General features: G+C 35.1%; 1 protein-coding gene across 1 annotated transcript in view; it reads right to left on the bottom strand.

Moving 5' to 3' along the window:
• The window catches only part of Naaladl2 (N-acetylated alpha-linked acidic dipeptidase like 2), an 879,343-nt gene that overhangs the window by 525,894 nt on the left and 333,843 nt on the right, over positions 1 to 19,606 (bottom strand). The window contains exon 4 of the mRNA XM_035451347.1: positions 995 to 1,268. Within this exon, the coding sequence (XP_035307238.1) occupies positions 995 to 1,268 (274 nt within the window). The remainder of the gene's footprint in view (positions 1 to 994; positions 1,269 to 19,606) is intronic.

Below are 19,606 nucleotides of genomic sequence, written 5' to 3'. Positions count from 1 at the left end.
TAGATATTCTATTATTTTAAGGAATTTTATATAGTAGGTTTAAATTGTTTAAAAGTCCCATGCTTTCCTTGTAGTTTATTATAAAGATTTTAAATGTGTACTTATACAATAGAAATATAGCACAACTTCATCTGTATTCAATTAGAAAATTTATAATTTTATAAAAGGACTAAACATATTTGATAAAATTATACTTTAAGTTGAGTCAGAACAACTACTATATAAAGCCAAATATCCCACTATTTCTAAGTTGCATATTGTGTGAACTCTGTGTCATGCATTGTTCCACAGGATTCACTTAGATTTGTTATTTTAATTCTTACTGTGGTCCTCAACTGGAAGAGCAGTGATGCTTCCTACAGAGCTAAGAAGCTCAGCATCATATGAGAGGAAGAAAACAGTTGGTAACTACATTGTGAGCTTTAACTCACTCATATGACTCTAGAAATTTTGTTCTGAACCAGAATGCCAAAAGAACTATCAAAGCTAGCTAACCCAGAAAGGTGGAGGAATAATCCACACCTGGCTCTGCTTCACACATTAGCCATCATGAATGCAGGCATGCTGCATTTCAAATCCCAAATGTGTGAATAATAGCATCGATTTTCCTCTTCATTTCTTATGTGCATAAACAACCTCAAATGCAATTCTTGCCATTTCTGTTCTCTCCCTACATATCAACATATTCAAATTTGTCTCTTCAAACCATAAATGAGATTCTCTTGAAATATATGGACTGAGGAAAATGTGAATAACTCAGTTGCACCTTCAACACCTTTGAATTAAATTCGTCTAACATGTTTTCACTTTCAAAATTTGACAAGTAAAGATTCAGGCACTTCCCCCTCTTCCTTGATTGCTGGCATTGCTACACAGAATATATTTAATGGCTACTTTTGTATGCTGCACCTTGCCAGTTAGTTCAATTTAGATGAAAGCTGTTGTTTTCTAATTCCATTTCACTGAAAATGACAGAGACAAATGGTCAAATTACCTGGAGAGTTCCTTTGGCAGAATAGGCTGCATATGATGAGAGCAGATCTTGGCTATGGCCTTTTCTGGCTTCTTCCCTGCAAGGTTGGCCATCAGGATAAAAGCACTGGCCAGTGCTGCTCACAGTGATGGTGCTTGGAGAGGGCCCAGGGAAATCCAGCAACACTGAGTAGTTCAGAATCTGTGTATCTTCCAAGCCCAATGCTGTCCAGTGAGTCTTAATCTTCTTTGAAATTTCCATGTCATCTTCACTTTTATAGAGTTGTACCAAATTTCTGAAAATAGTTAAAAAGCACATTTAAAAAGAAGAAAGGAAGGCTTTATAATTTAGATATATGACTGTTCATATGTGAGCAATTATTAATAGAATTCATGGACTATTAAAGGATAAATGTGACAGAACCTGACCTTAAGAGATTTACAGAATTGGTAGAGCTGAAGTGAGTGATGGGGATCATATTAAGTCAAAGCAAACAATGGATTTATTTTTCAAGTAGGGCTACAAGGAATGACAAATGCTTACTAGTGCTTTATGACTTCTGATTGTTCTATCAACCATAAGAAAATCCATGTACAATCATGTACTACCTATGATGTTTATTGAGATAGTTTTTATTATGTTTAATATGTTTCCCTATGAGAGTATTGAATAATTTACATCTACTGATATTTAAAACAGAACTCTGTTCTTTCCCTCTTCCACAACGAATGTTTAACTTTGGGTCTTAAATGCCCCCACTAGGCTCATGTGTTTTATTGCATGTTTCTTAGAGGTGCAGGAGATTAAGAAACTTCAGGAGTTTGGTGCCACTTATTGTGGGCCTTGAAGGCGATCATTCACATATTTTATGGCATAACTCTTTGTGAAAAAGCCATGTTTCAAGCTTGCCACTATGGATTGAACATCTTGTGTAAACATGCCTTCCTGAACACAACAGACTTTATCCTCTGAAATTGTGAGCCAAGATTAACTTTTACTTTGAATTGCTTCTGTCCTATATTTAATCATGGGAAGCTAAAGCTAAATAATGAATTAGCATTGAAATAACCCTTTCATCACAATGTTGAAGTTGTGGATGGCAATAAAATAACATTAGTTGTTAATATTATAATTCAGTTTTGAATGTCTGAATCAGTTCCCTCAAACTGGTACTCTGAAATACTAAGGGTCCAAATGATGAGGTGGGAATTTAGTGGGGAGTGCTTAGATCACAGGTAAAAATTACTCCTTCATGTAATTAGCACTCCTATAAAAGAGGTCAGACAAGATTTATACACTTTCCACATTATATAAGACAGAGCTAGAAGGAACCATCTGTAGGGGAGCATGTCTATCCCAAAGATTATAGAAACATAGATATTTGATATCTCAGGTCTAAAACTGCAAAAAAAAATTTCTGGGGGTTTTTGTTTATTTTTTTATTTTTTTGTAAGTTGAGCATTCTAGGATATCTTGTTATAGACACTTGAATAGACTACAATAACTATCAAATTACTGGTGACTATGAATATATATAAACATAAACCATTCACCTCAATTACTTCTGCCTCAGGGTAATGCTAGTTTTTCTACCACCCACTTCCTAAAAGACACCATTAATTATGAAACATTGTTTTAGTTTTTGCTTTGTAAAAGTTATGGAATAAGCAAATGGATATTTCATTACCTCTTTTCTTGCCATTTTAAAATCTTACTTTAATTTTTGAATTATTATGCACAGGGTGCCCCACAGAAAATACTGAATGCATATTTAGTAAAAAGCAATGGTAGTTGATTTCACAGTGGGGTTGAAAAGGTCTTGCCCCATTGCTGAGATGTTCTTTGAAAGAGTATTGAACTTTATCACAATCCTGATATGTTCATTAAACAATCATAAGATGCATTCAAAAAAGACTGAGTACACCAAATGAATTTCTCTCATGTAAAATCAAACTCTGTTAATAATAGCATGTATTAGAGTTTTTAGATATTTTGTAATTTTCACACTAATTTTAAAAGCAATGTGGTGTTAGTAGCAATGTTCCTGTCAGGAATATTTTCTGTTTAATTTTGGTAGGAAATTATACAAACCTCATAGATAGGAGTATTTTCTTTTGATTCCTTCTCTGAGAGAGATCAAATAAGATTAGAATATTTGAAGAATATTATCTTTAAACTAAAAATGGTCTGTAATTGATGTCTTATTATGGAAGAACTATGACCTGATTGATCAATAGCTTTAATACTATGTGCTTTTTTGTATCCTCTTTGAACCACAGGCCTTTCATCATTCCCTGTCCCACTTGCAATTCATCCTCTGGTTTCTGGGCCTTGGCTCATCACTTGCACAGTACCTTTTCCCTACATTTGGTTTCCTACTTACTTCCTCTCACTGAGTGGTCACTTTAGCATTACTATCTTCTCAAATGAATCCAGTGCAACATGCAATTATATTAATACATATTTGTATGAAGCATAAATTGTATTTTTAGACTATCAGTTCAAAATATGGGCCAAATAGGACCATCCAATGAGAAAGATCCCTTGCCACCATGACTAATGACTTGAGTTTGATCCCAATACTCACAAGGTAGAAGGAAAGCACAAAGTTCTATTAGTTTTTACGTGACTTAAATCTGTCTATCATGGCAAGGGCATACATACACACACTAACATTTAGAAAATACTACATCAAGTAAACTAGCAATATTTTGACTATTGCAATTAAATCACCTTTTTCCCAATAATTTATTATTCTTTCTATAATATCTAAGGAGAAAAACTCTAGAAAATGTAGTAAGTTAGTGACTTATAATATTCCTAACATAAAAAATAAAGTAAATGTTTTCTTAGAATTTTTAAGTGCTCTTCTTTGCCCCATTATTTTATCCATTATAGGTTAAATAATTTAAATCTAGTATACTATACTATAATATACTTTCAGGCTGAATTTAATTGAATACAAGGGCATCTTTAGAGAAAGCTAAACAATAGCAGTTAGTTAACATAAAACAGGCATCCTTATTGATGCTGGCAAAGCTTACAGATGCATATAATTATAGGCTTGCCATTCTAGCTGAAAGGGCTAGTTTGGGTTCAGTGAGAGACCTTGGTTCAAAGATTGAATTAGAGATGAATGAAACACTGAACAGTGACCACTGGGGTCTACATGCACCAGCACACAAGAGCACATTAGACACACACACACACACACACACACACACACACACACACAAACTGATAATGTAACACCATTATTCATAAATAGTGTATAACACCCAAAATAGCTGAGCTATTTCTGTTTGATTTTATTGTTTTGAAAGCTGCCCTACCTCATCCTTGTATTTGAAATCCACACTTTTGTTTAGCTTCATTCCTCCAAAGCCCATCTCTAAGTGTGTGGTGTTTCACTAACAGGGTTTTACCTTCAAGTTCTGGAAGGCAATCTAGACAAATGAAATATCCTATTTATTTTTGGGAATCTCTTAGACTCCCCTGAGAAACAACTTGAAAATGGACTTCCTATGCTTGTTTTCTTATCTGCAGTTGTTGTTAAATAGTCTGTGGCTATTGAGAGCCATTTTCAGCTCACATGATAGAATTTCATTTAAATTATTTACATATATACATACACATTTAAATATAAACAATGATAGGTTTCTCTGTGGATTTTTTCAAGCTCTCTCTGTGCTCTTTTTCTCTCCTTCCTCCTCTTCCTCAACGTTTTCTTCCCTATACTCTCTCTAAATGAAGGACCCCAAGGGTTTCCCCATTACCCTTAAACAGTATCAATGTCATACTATCCTCTTCTCTATATGCTCCCATCTACAACATACAAACCATGCACCCATTTTACTTTATTTCTGTGGTGACTACAGTTTATATACTCACATAAAGATTTGGAACTAGGACCCTCAAATAAGAGAGTACAACAAGCTTTTGTTATGGTGGTTCTGGATTGCTTCTCTCAGTATAATATCTTCTAGTGACCTGGAATCCTCCATGGTGAGGAGTCACTAATTTTGGTCTCATAACACCAAGAGATGCTATGAAAACTGCCAAGCGCAGGGAAAATAAGCAGTCCTACACTGTTGTAAAGCCTATGAACCACTGCAATGATTGGACCATAAAGAGATTCCCAGAGATGCAATATTGGCACCTTTATATTGGAGACAACAAACAGCAATCTAATTGGACTGCTATATAAGAGGAAACTTATGCCTGGTCATGTAACCAAGTACACGTAAGTTATGCAACTGTAACTTATTCTACTACCTGTGTCAGGAGACTCACAGACATTAGAGGAACTCCTATTAGTGACATTTACCTAAGCCATTATAATTAGTAACTGATTTCTAAGTACTTATCATCATACACTCAGTTAAATGTAGCTCTTACCATTCAACAAAAATTTCTTTTTGCAATAGGTGAAGACTCAATTGGTCAACATGCACAGAATAACTGACTATAGGGTACCCAACCCAATATATAATATCTGTATCACAACCACTAGAAGCAAGATGGGAAAAATCATAGATGAGGGGTGAAAAGATTGTAAGAACCACGAGAACAAGGTGTGTCCTGTGAGATAGTATCTCCTATATATGACAGGAAAGCTGTACTTAAATATACTCAGCAATATGGATGCCTGAATAAGACCAGCATAATAATAACACTAATTGGTATGCCTATGTAGACATGGAAAATTCCACATGCTCAATGCTCCATGCCTGCTGAGAAGGAGAATCCGTCTTCTCCAGGGATAAGCTCCTATTTAGGTTGTGCAAACTCAAGTGGTCAAACCTAGATACATATATATATATATATATATATATATATATATATATATATATGAGCAAAGCTATATGCTGTATATACTTTTTGCACACGTGTGTGTTTGAGAGCTTGCATGTGCATAGAACAATAATTAGGAGAGCAAGAATTCTGGAGATGTGGGATATGGGGAGAATTGAAAGCAGAGAGTGATGTTGATGTAGTGTTCATGTATGAGTTTCCCAAAAATAAAACACCAAAACCAGCAATAAAATCACTATGTCTATAATACTAAATCTTGGTTTAATTTCTATTTTGTAAAAATTCACTAAAAGCCAGCTTGTGAAATCAAATAAATTTTAAATTAAATGATTTTACGTTATATAAATACTCACAAATTTTTCACTTAAATAAGCAGCAGTCAATATCTTATTGATATGATTGGCTTGTTGAGGGATTCTGTTTATGGTCTCAAATTTCCTAGGATGTGAGCATGACTATATTTATTTGTAACTTTCCACATTTTTAAATCTTCCTTTCCTTGCAGTAAATGGTTTGTGAGATGTGGTAAGCACTTCTGTTATAATTAAACAGGTTTCTATATTAAACCAGAAATGTTATTAAGGAATTAACTGCTATGCAATCTCAATTTGCTAATTGAGAAACCTGCAAAAAATAGAAGTGTGTTACTCTAAACCACAAGGTATTTATTTGAGAGAAAGTTTTACTTTGAGTTAATTTTTAAAATAAGGGTTTCCATGGGCCAGTAGTTCTGGCAGGTAGCATAATGAACTGTCATGGCTGAGACTTGAATTTGGAATTAACTTTGGCGTTAATGTTCCGTTGGCCAACAGAGACTTGATATGGAAGGATTTTGGCTTTGTTAGACAAAATTCTGTTTATATCAATGTTCAACACCTGCTACTGGATGAGCCACCGAGCAACACTGATGTCAGAACTGGAGGAAGTGGTGCATGCGGTATTCGTAGTTCCAGGGTGACTGCCAGGAGTGTATTCTAAGTGAATGCACAAAGAAAATATCACAGGAATGATCCTCATATTGCACAGGAGGAAAAGTAGCATATTTACTAGTACCCTGTAATATTTTCTAATGTGTATATATAGAAGAACAAATGCTCACATTTATTCTGGCAGTTGATGTTATGCATATATTAAAAAGCCAAAAGTTGGGCTACAGATATAATTCAAATAGTTAAGTGTTTGCTTTGCAAACTAGAGTTCAATTTTCCAAAATCATGTTGAGTGTTATGGTAGCACATACTCATAATCTCACTGCTGGGAATGAGAGGACAGGTGAGCTTCTGACTAAAAGAGACAGCCTGCTTCAAATTATGAAGTGGACAACACAAATACCCAAGTAACAACAGTCAAAGCTAAGGACTTCAAAGTACTGCATAGAAGGGGAGTGCTTCCCTGGGGTGCACAAAGCCCTGGGTTTGATACTGGCATGGAAAACAAGTTTAATGTTATGGCATCTTAGAGTAGACTCTGAGTCATGAGACAATGCCACAGGAAAGTTAACAGATCATTTCAAGGGCATAATAGAAGAGTTTTGATAGATTGAGAATGCTGTAAATGAGAAAAACTGAAATTGATTACATATATTGCATGAAAATTTAGTGCAGATTCTCTGAGTGATCTTGATCCCTTGCTCCTTATGGAGTCCACTGCATAAAGTCATTTGATTTTCAAGTGTGAGAAGGCATGCTGATGGGCTATCCTGAAACTCAACAAGTACTTCTTTAATTTTATATTGATATTAAATAAGTTCTTTAAGATAGAAAAACAATCTGGATTTTAGAAAACAGAACACATTGAAATAAGACATGCTGTCAAGACATCCATTATTCCATATGCTTGAAAAAGTTCAGTGTTTCAACTCTCAAACTCTCATCCATTACCCATATTTACAGAAGATAACTTCATAGCTGGTCATTACCACGTGCATATTTGCAAGGGGAAAACATAATGGAGTGTCATGAATTTTGCATTTAAAGATTATAGAAAGAAGAAATGTGAATAAGTGACATAAAGGCATTGTGACTACTGAGGTGTGAAGGGCTTTCTCAACTCTTTCTGAGAAGAGTACTTCCAATGTTAATAATGTCTGCATTCTGGATTTCTTGGTGTTTTTCAGAGCACATAATGCCATATGTCACTTTTCTCATTAAATTATTTTAAATCATATAAAATAAACCTAAAGGCACATTCCAAAATTGGACAAATAGGCACTACAGGTCTTCAGTTTAGGCTGCTTCATTCTGTGATGCAATGACATAAATCCATCAAGTACACAGACTCACAAAGACTTTCAATTAAATGAAAAACTACTCAACTGTGCATGTGTACATACATATACCCACAGCCACAACTTCTTTTTCCATTCATCTGTTTATGGACATCAGTGATGATTCCACTTCCTGGCTATTGAGTGTAGGGGAAGCTGTAGCCACGCCTACTTAAGGGCTGGCTACAGGTGTGCCTCACAAGCTTGCGAGGGCGTGGTCAGGGGGACTTAGGGTGACTGCATTTGCTCTTTCGCTTTCACTTTGGTATTTGCCGTACAGACTGCTGCAACACTGGCTGGCTAGGTTGCTCTGTAAGTAAGGCTTTTCCCTATTAAATACCCTTATATTTCTACCTGACTCTGTATTGGAAATTTCCCACCATAATTGTGAATAATACAGCAATAAATACACATGACCAAATATTGAGTCCTTTGGGTATACACTCAAACATTTCCTGAATGTGTGCACATGTGTGTAAGAATATTTGGATGTGTCTCTATGTGTGTAAGAATATTTGGATGTGTCTCTATGTGTGTCAGTGAGAATTTGTTTATAGCTAAGTGGGGTCAGGCAGTGGCACTAATTCAAACATATATGAACTGTAACATATTCCAAGACTGAAAAGTAACAATATATTAGGGCCCACAAGGACTTGTGAAGCTTACTGTTTACCAGAGTGTGCCAGTACTGTCTTAATTTCTTCATTTTACAGCCTCAAATAATTTGTTATCTTAGATGCTCTCTGCGTTGGAAGCATGTTTTTAATTTTAACCTCAACTATATTTTATCAAAATACAACCAATGTATATCTAGTCTCTGTCAGCTATTATATAGCAGAAATTGCTGAAGAGGTAAAGAAGACAGACAGATCTGTGGCTTGGCAACAGGTTTCTAAACATATACAGACCAAATTGAATGCACAATAAATGCAAGTCAACAGCCAAAGTTGAATGTTTGACAAATTTCTTTCAATAACTGGTATAACAAAAAAGAAAAATAAGTAGATTACTAAAATAATATATGTTTACATTTTATTAATTCAGTATATATTGCCTAGTTTGTCCAATGATTGTAAAAGTGTAAGCCATTTATACCCTACCTGATACCAGACTACCAAACATGTCATGCTGATTTAAAACACATTGAAATCACACAGACTATATTGTCTGAACACAGAGTTTTATATCATCATTATTTTAATCCTATGTTGTTTTTATGACTTTAGGTTTATAATATGGTTTCAATTCCTAGACTGTAATACTGCTTTTTTTGTTTGGCTATGTTAAATATGACATGAGATTTTTGCTTCACTGTAGATTTCCATCCCAAATATTACAATAGTCACTTGTTTTCTTATTAAGTTTTTATTATTTTTATATTTTCATCATATTCTTTCCTCTCTCCAAGTCATTCAAGATCATCTCCTTCTCCTTACCCACCCAACTTCAAGTTCTTTCTCTTTCTTAAATTAAAAAGTAAAAATGAAAAAAATAAAACATACAATGCCAAGTCATAACAAAAGCATACACAACAAAACATGGAGTACATTTTGTGTTGGTCAGTTATTCCTGAGCAAGAGACCTACACTAGAGTGTGGTTGATATGCCCAGTGTCATTCTATTGCAGAGAACTGATTTGCCCTCTTTCAGGAAGTGTCAGTTCCAAGCAGCTTCTTTATTATGGATGGACATTTCTGCTCACATCCTTTTTTCTTGCTGAGTCTGTCTAGCCAAATGTGTAAGACTTATGTGTGCTACCATGGTCTCTGTGAGTTCATATGCACATCAGCCCTGTTGATAACCATTTATTTACATTATAATACCTACTTACTTACCCTTACTGGAGTTCTTAGTAACCTTACTCCCAACTTTATAAAGGTAGGAACTTGAAAGAATTATCAGTCTTGCCACATTTTTTGTAATTATCTGCAACTGTCATTAAATAATGTATATTAATAAAACCAAAACACCATTAAGCCTAAATTAATGTAAGTTATTTCCTAAACTTTAACAGAAATAACAATTATGTAGGGAAAAAGAGTGATACCAGAATTGAATTTTCATTTAATATTAACAATGCAGACACATTTGGATAGATGAGAGAATGTTGAATCAAGATTTGCAACACCTATAATTGGTCATTTTTTCTTCATGACTAGATTTATATGATTTCTTGTCACACTAAAAGTCAAAAGAATAATTTTACAAATCAAATAAGAATCCAGCAGTACATTTGTGACAGATTATTGGCAGCCTAGAAAAGATATTTAAGGTATCTTTGGGAAGGATGATTACAAATTGCCACTCAAATTATTCATCCATTAAAAATCTACTGAAATGCCACTATGCCATAGGAACTAATAGAAAAGCAATCATTCCACTTAGGGATAATTTAATTAGTCCTGCATGTACTCCAGGAAGACATTCATTAGCACCCACCCTCTCTATGAAACTAGACCAAAACTTAAAGTCCTATGTTCTGCACTACACACAGTGATTTTAGTTATAACAGAGACAAACTCAAAATTGAGAAATTATTTTTTTTCAATGACGTGAATATTCATTGTCTTCTATGACAACACCAAACAGGGCAAATTGGCAAAGAACATATGTAGAAACTGTGTTATGCCAACAACAGGAGGGCATGAAGTCACCTATACTGACTTTTGATAGAGGGTAGGGGATTGGACTTGCAAAATTCTGGAGTCAATGGTGTTCAAAGAAGCATTAAGTTATAGCTGTTCTCTAAGATGTATACAGTTCCAGATGATGAGAAGCTTAAAACTACACATTATTGAGCTGTCTAGGTCTCAGTGGATAAATAAATTTTTGACCAACCCTGACTACTTGGTCTAGCCTATAGAGCCTATATGTTAGAAGAAAACTGAACCCCATGAGTTTCCTTCTGTCAGCCACACATACCATGATACATGCTGTCTATGGTGGTTTAAAAGAAAATAGCCCCTAAAGGAAGTGGCACTATTACAAGGTGTGACCTTATTGGGATAGTCATGGCCTTGTTGGAGGAAGTGTAACACTGTGGGAGTATGCTTTGAGGTCTCCTATGCTGAAAGGAAATTCAATTGCTTCCTGTTGCCTACCAATCCAGATGTAGAACTCTCAGGTCCTTCTCTAGCACCAAGGTTGCCTACAACCCACCATGATGATAATGGACTAAACCTCGGAAAGAGTAAACAAGCCCCAATTAAATATTTTCATTTATAAAAGTTGCTGTGGTCAAGATATCCTGAGCTAACTGGGAGTATGCGGGCAAGGGAGATTGAGGTAGGAGAATGAGAAGGGGAGAAGAGGAAGGGTGAGGAGGACATGAGGGAGCAGGAAGATTGAGTGGGGGGAAAATAGAGGAGAGCAAGAAAAGAGATACCATAATAGAGGGAGCCATTTTAAGTTTAAAGAAAAATCTGGCACTGGGAAATGTCCAGAGACTTACAAGGATGGCCCCAACTAAATACCTAAGCAATAGTGGAGAGGCTACCTAAAATTCCCTTCCTTGATAATGAGATTGATGACTACTGTATATGCCATCCTAGAGCCTTCATCTAGTAGCTGATGGAAGCAGAAGCAGACACCCATAGCTAAACACTGAGCTGAATTCCTGGAATCCAGTTGCAGAGAGGGAGGAATGATGAGCAAAGTGGTCAAGACCAGGCTGGGGAAACACACAGAAACAGCTGACCTGAACCAGGGGGAGCTCATGGACCCCATAACTGATAGCTGGGAAACTAGCCTAGGACCTACCGAGAACCCCTGAATGTGGATGTTAGTTAGGCGGCCCGGACAATCAATGGGGCCTCTGGTTGTGGATCAGTAATTATCCTTAGTATAGGGATAGAAATTGGGAGCCTATTCCACATAGAAGGATACTCGGTCTGCCTAGATACATAGGGGAGGGCCTAGTTCCTGGTCCAAATGCTATGACAGACTTTGAAGATCCCCAATGGAAGTCTTCACCCTCCTTGGGGAGCCAAAAGGGGATAGCAAAGGGGTTGGTGGGGTACAGGAAGGGAGGGAGAGGGAACTGGTATTGACACGTAAAACAAGCTTGTTTATAATTTAAAGAAAAAATTTGTTGTGGTCATGGTGTTTCTTAACAGCAATTAACACAATAAGACACCTCCCATACACAAAATACATGTTTTCATTTGTTTGATTATTTTGTTTTTTTAAAGATTAGACAACATGTAAAGGTTCAGGCAAGCAGTGAATTTCCAGGCAATAAGACAATAGATAGCAGAATCCTGCAGGTTTTATATTCCTGTTCTATTTATACAGGCTACAGGTATAGGAAAGAGGTATATGTTGGAAAGTTCCCATGGAAGGAGAAACAAGTGAAGCAGAAGATTTGTGGCTGAAGTAATGGTATCAGGCTAAAGATGTCCTATTAACATGGGAGAAAAATCAAGCTTGTTTTGATAACATCTCTCCTTTTATTGATGAGTTAAATTCAATATAATAATGATGGTTTGAAAAATATTTACATAATCCTGAAAAGTAGCTATATTAAAGCATTTGAGGCAAGAAAACTAACTGGTTTAGAGCAAAGTTGAATTAGTGACTCTCATAAAAATTTGATATAGTAATTGATTTTAGAAGTCAAAGGGTTGATATTACATACAGATAATCAAGCGACCACAGTTGAGGAAAAAGAGACCCATGATAGGTAAGAAATACTAAATGATCTCATGTATAGGAAAGCAGTATACAAACTCTTAAATCATTGTGAGCAGTTAAGAAGTAAGTCAGCCATGGGACGAGGGGATATATAGCATATAATCACCAAAAAAATCTTGTATTTATGTACAAGAGTGCAAACTAATTTACAGAATTTCTTTAAATGCTGAACAGCCAGCCCTCAATATGAGAATTTGAAATGTTTCCAAATAAAATCACGTACTCCTCTAGTTACATTGTTTAAGTACTCATTTTACTCTTTATGTATGTGAATATGTGTGTGTTGGGGTGTATGTGTGCAGGTACCCGATAAGGCCAGAAGAAAGTCAGATACTGTGGAATTGAAGTTAAAGGCAGTTGTGAACTGCCCAACAGGGGATCTGGAAATGAACTCCATTCTTTTCTAAGAGCAGCAAATACTCTTAACCATGAGCCAACTCCCCGCCCCTCCCCCATGCTCATCACAATTACTCTTTGTTATGTTAGCTAGATATTTTATAGTTTACAGTTTAGTGGAATTTAACAAACTAGTTCAAGTATTATTTTTACTTTCTTTACTATTTCTTTAGTTCTATCAGAGAAGAGTATGTTTGCATCTAGTGAAGACTCTATAAGAAAAAAAAAGTCTCCAGATGACATCTGACTTTTTTTTTTTATTACATAGGGGTCATCAAGGAAGACTGATGATGAACACTATCATAACTCACCTAAAGCTGGGACAGGACATAAATAGATCCATCAAAACTAAATCAGTAGCTGACATTTGTACAAAACATGCAATTAATTAAAAGGTCTATGGCCGCACAGATAAATAATTGTCAGGAAACCTTCCTTTTCTGAAAGAGTACTTCTCAAAGAATTTGAAACTCACCCTGAATGCCCGCACAATTCAAATGTCTTGTTTCCATAAAATGTATCTAATTTTCCATGACTTTTATGTGTTATAATGGAATACACTCATTAGATAAAAATACTGTCAGATGACTAACTGTAATAAGTTTAACCTCTACACAGGGAAACAGTATGTCTCCTTAAAATATCTTGGTTCTTGTTTTGAAAAGTATTTAGAGACTAAATAAGCATGTTGGCTCACATAGATTCTGTAGTTCTGATAACATGATACAATTCTACTTTTCAGATTTTCAATGTTTTCTATTTTTGGATAAAATATTCAGTCCCTAATCAGGGACTCAAGGGTGAATGGAATAACCACTCATTTTCAGACATTCACACGCATGCATGTCACACTTATGCATACACACTCAAATGCACAGGCACACATTATAAATAAAAACACTTATACATGGATACCTAAACAAACAGATGAAACTTAGATGCAAAACAGTGATAGAGACTTGCAGGGGATTTGAGGACAATACTCTGGACTTCTCCTTTACTTTATTGGAAAAATGAAGATAATAGTTCCATGCATATCAGTTGCTGTGGTTAGATGCAATAATTCCCAACCAAATCACATCAAAGGTTTTCCAGGTCACACGCTGCTTTCTGTGTCATTTCTGTATGTTTATAAGCTTACTAACCTAGAATGTACATAGTAGGCTCAAAATCAGACCTGTATGAGGAGTATATATAAGCTTTCATGGTATTTTTATTGTTGTGGATGCTGCTGCTGGTGGTTATTAGATATTTACTATCTATTCCCTCAAATAGAATCTAATTGTTCACTAGCAGATATTGCTGCTTCTTACATGAAAGGATTCCTGTGGTCTGATAGCTGAGTTACCATGACGACTTGTCGATCTGTAGAAAATATTAGACACAGCAGTGGACAAGTAATGTGGATTTCCAAAACTTCCCTACAACCACCAACTTTCAGTCTCCTTCATTGTGAGAAAAAAAATCAAAAGTATTTTATAGTATTAAGATTTTGTTGCAGCCAGTCTCTAGCTCCATTTGAAAATGTACCTTATTGAGAATTTTTCCCGTTTGTTCACATAGGTAGTTCCCTAGTGTGTAGATGTCCTATGACTACACTAGAAAAAAGCTGCTTTTGTGATGGACATAGACACTACATAGAACTTTTGTTACCAAGAGCAAACTGTAACAGCTTGAGACTGACTAGTTCTGTCTCCTCAGCCTTTACTATGATAACTTTTCATGGGAGAGCAGTATACTTTTAAAGTTACTTTAAAATAAAATGAAAAGGAAAATAACTCTGAGATAGTAATATGACACTTTCAGCAAAAAGCTTGTTAATTTTGTTTGAAGAGAACCTTGTGGGTGAGTGAGCAAACTTTCCCTCAGCACCACTATGTAGGCATTACAAAAGAGGATTTAGGAGTTCTTCAAATCACTATAGGCATAGCTAATACATCACTTTGAATAATTAAAGTTTTCTAAATATAGGAGATTAAAACAGCATGTTAATATAAAACATGTTTTTTAAAGGTTTTTCAGACAGATGTCTAAAAAGACTATTCTAGATACAGTTAATAATATCATGTGGTCAAAAAGATTCATTGATATTCTTCTTGGATTACCACCTTTTTCGTTTGAAGTAAAGTTGGGGCTTACTGGGGAGACATGATGTGTGCACTTTAAAATGTATATGGAATGAAATGGTGTGTGGGGGGGAGAAGAGTGGAGAGGAGAGAGAGAGAGAGAGGCAGAGAAAGAGATTCCAAGTGTTACTCATTTTCACCAGTAATGTTAAACAATTTCCTGAACTAACCTTGAGAAGTCCAAATTCTTCTTCTTTTTGTTTAATTCCCTGTTCCTCAAGGGCACTTTTGAGCATGTGAATATAACATGATAAAGACTCTGGGCATTCTTATTTGGAGTTTTTTTTTTTTTTTTTTTTTTTTCTAGGTAGCTTCAGGAGTCTAAATTAAATCTCGTGTTACTATCCCCATCACAATCCAGACAGCTTTACTGGAATAAATTGTTCTATTTCAAATTTTAATCCCTTGATTCAATTAAGGGGTTTCTACACTGGTTAAGAATGCTCAGAGCTAATTGGTACTTTTGTTTCAAATGTTAGATTTAATTTCCTGTGAATAAAGTTTTACAACATGGAAAAATTAATTCTAATGAAAAACCATCAGAGAGGGTAATTTGGAAAATGTGAATGAATAAATCAATAAATACCTAGATCATTAGATATAGATAGATGATAGATAGATAGATAGATAGATAGATAGATAGATAGATAGATAGATACTGTTCAGCCTTTATAAATGTAGTAATTCTAAAGGCATCTAAGGTGCAAAATAAGCATTTGTAAATTTAAGGTATTTAATGATTAATTTTTAAAATTGAGTTGTGGTAGTGGTGTGTGTGTGTGTGTGTGTGTGTGTGTGTGTGTGTATGCGCGCGCACATGCGCTCACTTGTGCATGCGTGCGTGCATATGTGTGTACATGTGTGTGCGAAGGTGCTGACAAAGACCAGAAAAGGACACCAGGTTCCCGGGAACTGTAGTGACAGGCCATGTGAGTGTTAGGACCCAAACCTAAGCAGTGTCCTTTGCTTATCCCCCTCACCAACCACCAACAGTTTTCTTTAATTAATTCCATCCCCCCCCCACACACACACCTGCTCTTTCCTCTCTCCTTTCTTCTCTTGCTCCCGTTTCAGGAGGTTGATCACCCCACTCCCTTTCCCCTTTTTTATATCTTTCCCTAAAGAGAAAACAAAAACAAAAACAAAACAGAGAGAGAGGGGGAAACAAACAGGGTTGATCAAAATATTCTGTAGTCTGAATCACAAGCTCGGTGCTCAGATTTGTTCATGTTTATAAATTTTAAAAAGCTGCTTTAAATTTAAATACTGATTTTAGAAATACTTTGCTTTCCTTAAGACACATGTCACAATACTTACCCAGACTGACATCAAACTCACAATCCTGTCACTTATTAATGTTATTGAATTTGCTATTGTAACAGTAAGAAAAAAAATATTGCCCTATCTGATATTGTTTCTTCTGTGAAGAAATAAATGTGAATGTATTCCTAATTTATTATATTCAGCTACTTCATCAAGTTCTTTGTATTCCATAGAATCATTTGGTTGTCTAAGCACACATTATCATCAGTGAACTGCTACTTGCTCTTATTCTTTCACAGGTTTGTAATACTTATTTTTCTAAAGAACTTAAATTTAGTACTCACTTGTTTTTATGTAGATTTTGAGTTTAAATTTTAAGTTTCTGGATTTACCTTTTTAGTGAGTATCATAGTGAATTCACCTCTTTTCCTTCTCTTCTCATTTATCTTTGAATTTTATCAAGCTTGGTCATGACATTTTATCAAACATCTGTTCTATGAATTTTGATGTGACTTCCTCTGCAACCATCTGAAGTCATGAACCATAGCACTAATTTTCTTGGTTCTGGAGAGTGCACTGTCTGAAACAGTAAGATTGAAATTTTGATAAGCTGCAGGGAGTGTTCTGTGGGACTTTACTTTCTTCTTAGATATTTCTCATGTATTCCTGAGAAACACTGATTCACATTTTCATCTTTTCTCTGGTGTTCATCAGATAAACAACATATAATTTTTAAAGAGTTTTTATTCTCTCTCTCTCTCTCTCTCTCTCTCTCTCTCTCTCTCTCTCTCTCTGTCTCCATGTGTGTGTAAGAGTAGTTCATGTTCTTAACAGTTGAGCCATCTTTCCAGCCTATTTATATAAAATTTTAATGTATCCTATATCCTGGTATCATTATAATAATAGTGAAATGGCAGTCTGTGTAAGTATATGAGTACATTCATGTGTATGGAAGAGAACAGGAAGAGACAGAAAGCTAGAGAGAGAGAGAGAGAGAGAGAGAGAGAGAGAGAGAGAGAGAGAGAGAAGAGAGCAAGAGACAGAAGGGTGGGGCTGTATGAAATGAGAAGTTAACACAACCACTGGTGCCATTTCTTCAGTGCTCCCTCCCTTGTCTTTGAGGCATGGTCTCTCCCTGTCTCCCTGGAACATGGGCTAAATAATTTGAATAGGCTAGCTGAACAAGGAGCTTCATGAAGGAGCTTTCCTTCACTGGAATTATAAATTCCCATACTGCATCCAGCTTTTTTGTGTGAGTTCTGGCAACCCAACTCAAGTGCACATTGTGCTTGTGAACCAATTTCTTCATGGCCTAAGATTCCCTAAAATAATGGGGTTTGAATTCGTAGTCTAATAGAGCTGTAAGTGAATCTTATCCTTTGGAAAATCTCAAAACATATTTTCCAATCTTTATTTGGAAAACCAACTATTTAATGTTATGTTTGAGTAATTTCTATATTTATAAGAAATCATCCATACCCTCTAGATTCTTAAATATGCTACCTTAGTTTTATGCTCATTTTATACTTGCATTTTATTGCATCTTTGATCCATGCCAATATCACCTTTCACATTTTAATCATAGCAATCTTTGCCCTCTTTCTTTCCTAGAGTACATTTTCAAGAAGTTAAATTGAACTTACACTTTCAAAATAAAAGACTATATATTCTGTTAAAGACAACCCATGTCATTTATTATAAAGTTCTCTACTGGTTAATCAAAGTTTATTTTGTAAATTATTTAATTATCTATAATGAGTAGTGCACTCTTTTACTTATCTGTTTTACTTTCTAATAAGGAGACACCCAAGTCTGTGATTGCCCTGCCTATAAACCCTTCACAACTTCTGTAAAATAATTCCCTTTAGTTTAATCAGGATAACTATAATGCCAGTTTCAGTATTCACTCAGTAGGAAATGTATTCAAATCCATGCATTTGGTGAGGTTAAAGTTGTAAATATTTGCTTGTAGTATTTGGTATTTACATACATGAAGGTTGGATAACAAGGCTGATCAAAATAATTTCTAAAATTCAGAACCATCTTCTTGTAACCAAGTACCTGACTGCTTTTCCTAAGTGTGCCTTCAACATTTGAAATGTATATTCTCTGCTCTAAAATAATCCCTTTGCATGCATATTTTCAGTGAAAATTCCTGTTCTAATTTTCAGGTTAAAGTTAAACTCTTAGAATGTCTCCTGTGTAAGATAGGTGAATGATTTTTTTCACTGTTAATCCTTATAAGTGAAGAGCCACCACTTCTTTTTCAATTATTAGTAGGACCAGCGAGAGGTTCAGTGTGTAAAGTTCCTGACACATAGCTTGATAACCTGATTTTAGTCCCTAGGACCTACACAATGAAAGGAGAGAATCAACTCTCACAAGTTGTCTTTGACCTCCACACATATACTAAATCACACTTACATACCATCCCCACTACTACATGGTGGGACTGGGGATTGAATTCAGGTTGTTAGACCTGTGTGCAAGCACAACTACCTGTTGAGCCATCTCACTGGCCCTAATCCATAAATTGTACTTTACTCTTTAATTTCTTTGATTTTTGCCTTCTGAATTACACACATTTTTTACTCAATTCCATTTTTTAAAGATATACATTTTCTATAATATTACACAACACTAAAATTTAAAAGCACACTATCATTACAAATAAAAATGTCTTTAATATTAAAATTTTCATCAAAATATACAATGCTCAAAACGTCATTGGTTTTCATTTTGTAGATTTTCAGCTCTAAACACTTGATTTTTGACTTGATGAAGTAAATTCAAAGAGGGAATCTTCAGAAGGATTATATCACATTCTCTAGACATTGCCTATAGCACAAATATCAAAAGACAGTCGACTCAATTACTAAGAACTCAATAGTTAACTTAGGATGCTATTTAACTTTTAACAGGCACATATGTTATTTAAAAACTTGGAATGGAAAGTGACTAATTTATAATATAATTACACCTTGCAACCAATCATTCTTTATTTAAATAAAATTAAGACAAAGTCAGGGTGACTAAAAAATAAATTATATTAGATTATAATATATATTCTTAAAA

This window comes from Cricetulus griseus (assembly GCF_003668045.3).
Source record: "Cricetulus griseus strain 17A/GY chromosome 1 unlocalized genomic scaffold, alternate assembly CriGri-PICRH-1.0 chr1_0, whole genome shotgun sequence".
Classification (NCBI taxonomy): domain Eukaryota; kingdom Metazoa; phylum Chordata; class Mammalia; order Rodentia; family Cricetidae; genus Cricetulus; species Cricetulus griseus.
The sequence above is the reverse complement of the archived record's forward strand: the minus strand, read 5'-3'. Positions and strand labels throughout refer to the sequence as shown.